Source organism: Parasteatoda tepidariorum, chromosome 3 (assembly GCF_043381705.1).
Source record: "Parasteatoda tepidariorum isolate YZ-2023 chromosome 3, CAS_Ptep_4.0, whole genome shotgun sequence".
NCBI lineage: Eukaryota > Metazoa > Arthropoda > Arachnida > Araneae > Theridiidae > Parasteatoda > Parasteatoda tepidariorum.
This window is the reverse complement of record NC_092206.1, coordinates 47,145,725-47,156,012: the sequence shown is the minus strand read 5'-3', so window position 1 is coordinate 47,156,012 and position 10,288 is coordinate 47,145,725. Positions and strand designations below refer to the sequence as shown.

General features: G+C 27.2%; 1 protein-coding gene across 1 annotated transcript in view; it reads left to right on the top strand.

The window, feature by feature from the left end:
* The window catches only part of LOC107457170 (cell adhesion molecule Dscam1-like), a 260,596-nt gene that overhangs the window by 224,101 nt on the left and 26,207 nt on the right, over positions 1 to 10,288 (top strand). The window contains exon 19 of the mRNA XM_071179192.1: positions 8,937 to 9,254. Coding sequence (XP_071035293.1) covers positions 8,937 to 9,254 — 318 coding nt within the window. The remainder of the gene's footprint in view (positions 1 to 8,936; positions 9,255 to 10,288) is intronic.

Genomic DNA, 10,288 nt, shown 5'->3' with positions numbered 1-10,288 from the left:
AAAGGGTTAATTCATTAATGCCGTATTCATATTTATCTTTGCAAACATTTTTATCCACCATATCATACATGCTTTCAAAATTATTAAAAAGCTTTTTCTAAAGTTGTTACTAAAGGAAGGTTCGCTTGGTTTACATGTAATTGCATTACTACTTTTTAATTCTGAACAAATTTCACGTAACTCAAGTACAAAAGTTTGAGTATTTCGAAGTATTAGGAGTATGTTTCAATCTTTACAGTTGTGCTATTTCGAATAAAAAAAAATTTTATATATATATATATATATCAAACTATTTTTCGTGTATTTAGGACGTAGCTCTTTGAGCCTATTTTCATGGATTTAGATAGTGATATTAATTAAGCACCTGGTAAAAAATATGTTGAATATTTTAGTTATTCTACATATTGTACCATGTCGGCCATACGCGACGATTCTTGATTCAGAGGAGAAATTCGGATCAACAATCTGCCACTCTGAAAACAGAAGATTTTTTGAATTGCATTCATATCCAAAATTTTCTCCATCTTATAAAGCGTGTGCTGATAAAAGATGTAAAACTTGCTCTAATATTGATAAAAAAAAAAATATGATTCAGGATAACTATAGCTCCAAATTTCTTTGTAAAATTAAAAATGTTATTTATATGATAACCTGTGGATTTCGTAATTAAAATCTGCTGAACAAAAAAGGAACTTTCTTAATATTAAAAACAATCAACATCTTTCAGATATAAACAGTAATAAAATTATCAATAAACTAGAATTGAATCATTTTAGAGTACATAATTTTAACAGCAATAAAATTAATATTTTAGGTATAGTTAGAAGCTTGACGCCCGGTGGCTGAGCGGTAGCCCTTCGCGCTGTCGTGCCACAGGTCCCTGGTTCGATCCTCGGGCCGGGCAAGGGTGACTCAGCCTTTCGTCCCTTCAGTGGGTCGATAAATGAATACCAAGCATGCTTGGGAACTAAGCACTGGGGGTTCCACGTTCGACTGACCACCTGTCCGAAACATTTTATCCTGCACCCCAGAGCCTAAGGTCAAGAAGACTGAGATGGGCACAGTAGGCCTTGGTCCCTTTATGAGCTGTCACGCCACTGAGTTTAGTATAGTTAGAAGCTATCGATTTAAGACTACAAAAAAAATTACTGCATGCTTTTATACAAAACGATTTTGCCATATGGGTTGAAAGCTACCTTCCAACAAACACAGATTAACTTAGATAACTCCTTAACTAACTCGCTTTTTCACATTAAAGAAAGGCGTACGAATCGTGGTAAACGGATACCAGGAAGTAATAAAAACTCTCTTAATAGTAACAAATTAATTGTAAATAAAATATTAATATATATAAATATTTTTATATATAAGTATTATTGTACATAAATATTATTATAAAATAAGAATTTACTTCTAATATGGAAAAAGATTTCAATAAGCATTATAATATTAAACCAATGAAACATTTTGTTTTTTTTTTCCTTAAGTATAATGATGTATATAAGCTTCAAAATCTTATTGCTAACTTTTCTTTTGTTAATTTGCACTTCAAAATTCTTTTTTTTTCGAACTCGTATTAGCTAAAATAAGTAGAATTTTACCCCAAAAAAAAAAATTATTTAGATAATTTTTATTTCAAGGTTGACTTTGAAAATCCTATTTTTAATAAGATTAAATTTCATAATATTTTTAAAATTTAAAAAAAGGAATTTCTATTAAAAGATTTTAACTTAATTAAGAGCTTTAAATATAATAGATCTCTTGGTAGAACTATTTTTAATTATAATGATGTTTGCAAAAATTTAGAGAAACTTAATATATTCGATTACGAATGTCACTGTGAAGAAGAGAAATTTTTTGAATTTATTGATAAACATCATAAGCATATTATTACTGGTAATTTAAATATTTTAAAAAACTGAGAGCTTAGAAATTTAATGACAAAAGGCACAAATTTAGTTTCATTTACCATACATGAATTAATAATATTTGAAAATATTTTCTTAATGATTTCAAAAATTTTTGTTTAAAAATATCAAATAGATTCTCTTTACTTTTAGATATGTTAACAAAATGGAAATGGACTGTTTATTACTTTAAAACCTTTGTATTCAATAATAAGGAAACTTTAAGTAACCACCGAATGTTTCTAAATTTGATTGATAAACTAAACTGCAAAAAAAATTTTAATTGCCCCTATATACAAAGTGAACAGTAATTATGCAATCCTCTGTCAAAAAAATATATGTTGAACTTTTAAATAAGGAGTTGAAGAATAGTAAAAACTTTAGGCTTAGTAATTTAAATAATAACATTATAATTAAAAAAATTTATCTTTATATAAGTGGTTAAAAATTATAATTAGCAATATACAATATCCTTACTTAATTATCAGTCCAAAATTTCATAAAATTCCTATTAAATTCAAAGCCATCACATGTGGGTCTAATACTTACCTAACTAAGCCAGGCACCATTTTCTAATAAAATTAATGACAATAATATTTAAGAAGGTTTATCTTGGCTTATCACTAATATTCAACAGATTTTAGAACTTATTAAGGAAAAGAAGATAAATTCATAGGAAAATTCTAATTAATTTTTGTCTTTTTAACAATTATCTTCACAATAGAAAACATATTTTTATTCAAATTGACGAAATACCACAAGGATCTATTTTTTCATATCTCTTAGATAACTTATTTTTGTACTATTATGAAAAAAATTATAATCTTGATATTAAATCCGTGTCAAATCCGTGACTAGAAATCTGTGTAAAGAGGGCAAATAATTTTTCTTTTAAAAATTAATTTTCTAAAATCATTAAGATTTTATTATTAAATATCAAATTTATTAATTATAAACTTTGAACTATCCAGTACAATATTAGTCCCTTGCTCGCATCTTGTCTCGGGCCAATCCAAGGTAACTGAAAAATCGAACGTGCTGAAGTAAGAACGCGCCAAAAAAAAAAACAACCTCTAATTAAGCCTCTAACCTCTAGTTACACCTCTATTTTCATATTTTGTAATCTGCCAAACTTGTTACGAAAATATTTTAAATCATTATTGAAGGATTTCAGCATTAGTAATTTCACTTGAATTTGCTGCTCACTTTATAGATTACATTTCATACTTTTCTGTATTTTTTTTTTTAGTTTTATTTTCTATTTTCGCTTGATGAGTTTTATTTAGTATATTGTTTACTTAATATGATCCATTTTCGTTTCGATTTTTTGGGGATTCCTCCCACAATTGTATTGATATATTTTGCTTTGGCTATATTAATTCAATATTAGAAAGCACTCTTTTCTACTGATATGATCGTGTGAGCTGATGATGAAATTATAAATATATATATATATTCATAATTTCATGAAATTATAAGTTTTTATAATAAAAATATCGTGGCTCTCTCCTTCTAAGGAAACCTCATTAAACGAAAAATAATGTGGCGTCTTATTTTCTCTATTTAATACAATTATGCCTCGATAATCCTCTCCAGCTCATTTTTTTAGCAGTAATAATAGTTTTTTTATCATTTTATTTAATCTTATTTAAATTGAAACTTCAGTTTCTTATAAATGAAAGCTTTAAATGTACATTGATACGAGAAGTCAAATAGTGATGTTTCAATCTTCTCTATAAAATATCATTATTTATTATCAATCACTTAAGAAACGTTCTTATCTTAACTATATATTTATCAAATAAATGTGCTATTCCCTCAACAAACCTTTTATTTACATTGCACTTTTTTTTCGTCATTGTGTAACGATAGGTAATGATTTTATAAGTTCTAGTTCTTATATAAGACTGTATGGCTTCCGTACTGCAGTAATTGCTAAGAGATATGGTTGAAAGAAGATATTTATAACTTACCTAAGCTGCAAATATATCTTATTGCAAANCTGCTCACTTTATAGATTACATTTCATACTTTTCTGTATTTTTTTTTAAATTTTATTTTCTATTTTCGCTCGATGAGTTTTATTTAGTATATTTCTTACTTAATATGATCTATTTTTGTTTCGATTTTTTGGGGATTCCTCTCACAATTGTATTGATATATTTTGCTTTGGCTATATTAATTCAATACTAGAAAGCACTATTTTCAACTGATATTATCATGTGAGCTGATGATGAAATTATGTATATATATATTTAAAATTTCATGAAATTATAAATTTATATAAATAAAATATCGTGGCACTCTCCGTCTAAGGAAATCTCATTAAACGAAAAATAATGTGGAGTCTTTTTTTCTCAATTTAATACAATTATACTTCGATAATCCTCTCCAAAACATTTTTTACCAGTAATAATAGTTTTTTTATAATTTTACTTAATCTTATTCAAATTTGAACTTGAGTTTCGTATAAATGAAAGCTTTAAATGTACATTGATACGAGAAGTCAAATAGTGTTGTTTCAACCTTCTCTATAAAATATCATTATTTATTGTCAGTCACTTAAGAAACGTTCTTATCTTAACTATATATTTATCAAATAAATGTGCTATTCCCTCAACAAACCTTTTATTTACATTGCACTTTTTTTTTCGTCATTGTGTAACGATAGGTAATGATTTTATAAGTTCTAGTTCTTATATAAGACTGTATGGCTTCCGTACTGCAGTAATTGCTAAGAGATATGGTTGAAAGAAGATATTTATAACTTACCTAAGCTGCAAATATATCTTATTGCAAAGGAATCAATAGGTGAAGGAAATATTATTCAGAGCGTGAAAGATGAATGAGGTATTATCAATTTCTAAGAAGGGATTGAGAAAGAATACCAAAAATCAAAGACATATGATGTCATTCAATGGATGAATATGATGAATAAACGTTAAAAACTCTCATAGATCTGAAGGACTGGCTTCTATAAGTATTACTAAATTTATGGATTAATCCTAAATTGTTCGTGAAGTGGCTTTTATTGTTTTTAGAATCGGTGACAAAAATAATATTAAAAAATCACGTCTTGTGTCTCACTAATTACTATTTAAAAGAGTAATAAAACGTTATTGAAATACAGGAAATCAATAGAGTGAAAGGTGAGACTAAAATTGTTGAGGCCAATTTGATAAAAAAAAGCTATTATTGGAAGTCGACTTGAAAGCTATTAATAGAAACATTGTCATCAGTAATTAAAACTAGTTTCATTGTTATCGTGACTATCTTTCTAGCATTTCCAATGAATTTGGTATCAGTTTTTGTCCGGCTCTTTCAAATATCTATTGAGGCACCTAATGTTTATACTTTTTTGACAAGAAACTAAAAGGAAATAATAAGCAAGATTAATGTATGTTAGAACATATTCGATACTACTTTCAGTTTGCGTATTTTACACGGCGAAAAAAAGTATGGTCAAAACTACCAGAATAAGTTTAAAATTTAGCGTGTTCCTGGCTCTAAAAAGCTCGGTAATTTTAACCGAAACGCTTTCGTTATGATTTTGGTAAAATTGACAAGAAAATACGATTTTATAATCTGTGATAAAATTTGGTAAGCGCGGTAAAATTTGGTAACTTTATCATGGTATCTTAAAAAAAGCCATGAAAACAATTTATTCGGTTAAATTTACTTTTTCAGTTTTGTATTCGGTACGAAATGTGTAGCAATAAGCACTATAATTTTGAAACCAGAATCCCTGATAAACCATTATCATAACAACAAGAAAAAATACCAAATGAATATTTTAAATATATATTTTTTCATATATTTAAACATAAAAAAATATATATATATATTTATATTCAAATATAAAATTATATTTTATTTATATTATTTTTTTTTATCAAACAAATTTTTTTTTTGCTGAAATGTCATTATTATACAGAATGACAATTTAACCAGAATTATTTTTTCTCGATAAAAAAAAAATTCGTACTAGATGTTTATTTTATTTTCGTTATTACTCAAACAAGTTTTATACAGTTTATAAACAGTTTATTTTTCTTTTTTATTTTATTCAGTTTAAAATTAAATGTTTTGGTTTTAAAACTATGAATTATAAGGAAAAAGAAATTAAATTACATTTTAACATTCCTTACGTGTTCTTTTTCTTAAATTTTTTTAAGCAAAAAAAAGTCTTAAGAAGGAAATCATAAAATAAAACTCTGATGAATACCTGACAAAAGCGATAGAACTTTTTTAAACAACTAGGGGACTAAGCCCTCTGCTCGCTAACGCTCACCAACCCCGATGTTTGCTTCGCAATAATTTCTGATTTTTTGGCATAAGACAGCTGAAAATATCGAACTAAATAAAAATTAACATTTGTCCCACTACTTCCCGCGTCCAAATATTTCTTTTATGGCATCATTAAGATCTATTATTGAACATAAATCATGTTTTGAAATAACATTTAAAATTAAAACTATATTGTTGAAACAAATTACGTGAGTTTACAGCGTTAATTTAATATTTTTTCTTACCAAACGAACAGATGTTATATTTTAAATACAATTTTTGCATTTATCACTTTGCGCATGAAGTTCTAAGTCATTTAAGGAATCTCCTTAATGGTAATTCATCATAGTATATTAATGTAATTTGCACCGGAAAATAATTGCAAAAAATTAATAAGATCAGACACCAATTTAAATAGTTTTGTCTCAAAATGAAACGAAGAATTATATTATTCTAATAATAATAGGAAGAAAAATCCTCTTAACTGTTAATTTNTAATTTTATGGATAGAAAGGAAGCTGTGAATTTATTACTGTCCTTATAAAATGAAATAATGTAATTTAAACTTATATTTCAAAACCTCATTGTTCATTAAATGATAAATTGATATAAAGCTGTGCTTTTTGTATTAAATACGGGAACATATATCCCCAAAAGACATCGTTATTAACATTTTATTGTTATAAATAAAAGACTTGTTTACTATCGCATTAACAGAAATCGAAAAAAAGTTTAAAAAATTGATTGCTAAAGAATTTTATTTTATTTTCTATCCAACACCAAAATTTCTTATTAACTTCTTACCTAAAGCTCAAAGAATTTATTTTTAAAAATTTTCAATTCCAAGCACGTTTGGAACTAGAGAAGTTCATTAGCTGAAAAACAACTTTGAAAAAATTTGCACTAAAAATATTTTTTTGAATTCAGTGAACTAAACGCTTCAAATTGCGAAATTAAAAATACAAAACTTTTTAAATTCTGCTAATGGTCTAGTTATTTAGTACCATTTAATGCCAAACGAATCTGAATATTTCTGGGGAAAAGTCTGATTTATACTTGAAATTAACGGTAAGAAAATGCCCGTTACACGACGTAAATTTTCAATTTCAAAAAAATATGAAATAAAACCTTTGCTGTAAAAATTTAAGGTGATATTTAATACGTTTGATTATAAAATATTTCTATGACAGAAATATTTTTATATATATCACACGGAAAAAAGTATGTATTGATTTTTCTCTTACAAAGCGAAAAAATAAAGGAAAAGAAAGAATAGGAAATCTTCAAGGGTATTTTTATTTTCATGTTGTTATCTTTTGAAAGAACTTACATGAAACATACAATTTGAATAATAAATTAGGAATACATATTTTATTCACTGTTTGAACGATTTTACGGTATGTTTATGAAGAAGTATTTTTCCTTTTTTTGCTTATTTTACTTTCTTATCGTAAATTTAAAACTAGTTTTATAAAAAAAGAAATCCAACAGCTTTCATTTAAATATTCTGTAGAATCGAATAAAAAGTAAGCTTCTTTTTATTCTTCTGCATTATAACTGATTAAGTAAGTTAAGCTTTATTGACGGTGTGTAATGTTTGTAGAAATTTCAACTTTTTAGAGTGAAATATGTAGCAACAAATTATGTAAGACTTAAACGCTTTCCTTATTAAATGTACTGCCTTTTTAAACTTTTACATAACAGAATTTATATTTTCTTTATTTCTTTAATTTTTATACAAGAGGACTTTACGTATGTCATACAATCACTTATACTTACTATTACTATTACTTATATCTACCTTATACATGCCTTATTTAATTTTTATTTAGGCAAAGAGAATAGAATAATAATATCAAAAAATTAAAGGAGATTTTAAATTAGGACGATACTCATTTTTAGAGGAAAACATTAATTAACAAAAGCAACATAAAATTTATTCTAGCAATCACGAGATCAGGATTTGAAAAATGCGTTTAGGACAAATGGAAGCATACTGTTTGCTGCGTTCTGTGAGGAATTCAGGTTTTTTCTCATATTTAAAACGTATTTACACACTGCAAAAAAATCCGGATCCAATTATGGTATAAAATACCCGCATTTTGAGTGCATCATCCGTAAAATTCTTTTCAACATCAAGGCAATTTTTACCGTAAAATAGAATACCGTAATTTTTACAGGAATATTTATTTAATTAGAGAAATTAAGTGATTTTACTTTTATTATTACTGGAAAAATAACGGTTTATCAGATTGTTTGGTGCTTAATATGTTTCGATAAAAATAAATTTTACGGTAAAAAGTACTGGAACCCTTAGCAGCGGTACTTTTAATCAGAATTTTTTCAAGTGCAGAGCTCTTTAACAGCTAGTGCCTTTGATTGAAAAATTTATGTTATGCTACATTATAGACCATTCCAACTGATATATTTGCACGGATTTTAGTTCATTCTGTTGTAATAGTTCTGAAAACACTAATTTATTGTTCATGTAGTAACACCATTTGATTAACTTTGTAACTAATTTTTATATTATACAGGAGGAATCCTTAGTTAAAGTTTAAGTTTAAAGCAGTAAATTTCTATGACTTATAGTTTTGTTTTGTTTTTTCCAAATGGTTAGTCTTTCTTAGATCACCCAGAATACTTATTATTCAGTTGGGTTTTCTTTCTTTGATGCTGATTGTCCTGATAATTTTATTATTGATTATCCTGATATACCTGATTTATTGTATTATCCCACAGCTCCCGTAGCTCCTGACAAACAGTCAATGGTAAGCACAAATCAAACTTCTGCCGCAGTTCATTTGGATGCGTGGCATGATGGCGGCTGTCCATTAAAATCTTTCGTGGTTCGATACAGACAACAGCGTCAACAAATATGGAATTTAGTGACAGAAGGTGCTCCCGAAGGCAGTGGACGTTCTTTGGATAAGTTAAAGCGCCAAGTAATATTAGACGATTTGAGCCCAGGAACTTGGTACAGACTTCAAGTAACAGCACACAATGAAGCAGGATCGACTGATGCTGAATATACATTCGTCACCAGCCCATTAAGTGCTGGTGAGCAATGGTTTGGTACTAATTATTGTTTCGCTTAAAATAATATACTCTTACTATTAAAGAAATTATGAAGATTATATGGCCGAATCTATGAATTTAGCAGAGATAATCATATTATTCTTTCTCTATGAGGTTCGTTTGCTAATTTACAATCCAGGGGCCTTTAACGACTCACTCTCTTTTTTAGATATTTTTTCTTGGGTTTAGTTTGTCACAATTAGAATGAAAACTTTTATTTCTCTTAAAATTTGCTACCTAAACTAAAACAAAGTCAAGAATCAAATGATTCCTAACTTTTTTTTAAGAAAATGTCAAACAGGAGAGCGGATTGCTAAAAGAAACTGGATTAGAAAATCGCTATCCTGTAAAATGAATAAACCTCAAAAGGAACAAAAACGTGAATATGACAAAACTGCGAATTGATCTAAATTAATTACCTTTTATTTTTCCTTAATATTCTAAGCAATGATATGGCTCTAGGATTTGTGAAAAATAACAATAATTGAAAATGCCTTGTTTACAATATCACAATAACTACTCCATCGAGTGTGAGCCATTGTTTTTATACAGGGTTGATATACTCTTGGAATCGGTTGATATACTCTTGCCTCATATTCTTTACATTTTTTTAAATTCAAAATGCCAACAACCTGTATATATCGATACCGGTATACATTCTTATCTTTGAGTGTGGGAATCTTTTCCGAAAGAATAAGACCTCTATCCGATACATGTAATTTTCCAATACTTTTTATTATTTTATTAAGCATATATTAAACCTTAAAATAAAAATCGGAGATATAGACTCATCCTTGAACTAAATAAATGTAAAATTATTTACTATTCATTATGTTCAGGTCGATATCTAACTATCGTTACATAAGCCCTAGCAACAGTCATTATTCCTAAAAAGCTTCCAATAAAAAAGAAACATTAAGTTTAAGCATTATATAATAAAAGCTTTTACCTAAGGAACTATTCTCTTAATACCGTAAAAGTACAAGTGAGCTTCTTAAGTTTATTTTAAAAATAAT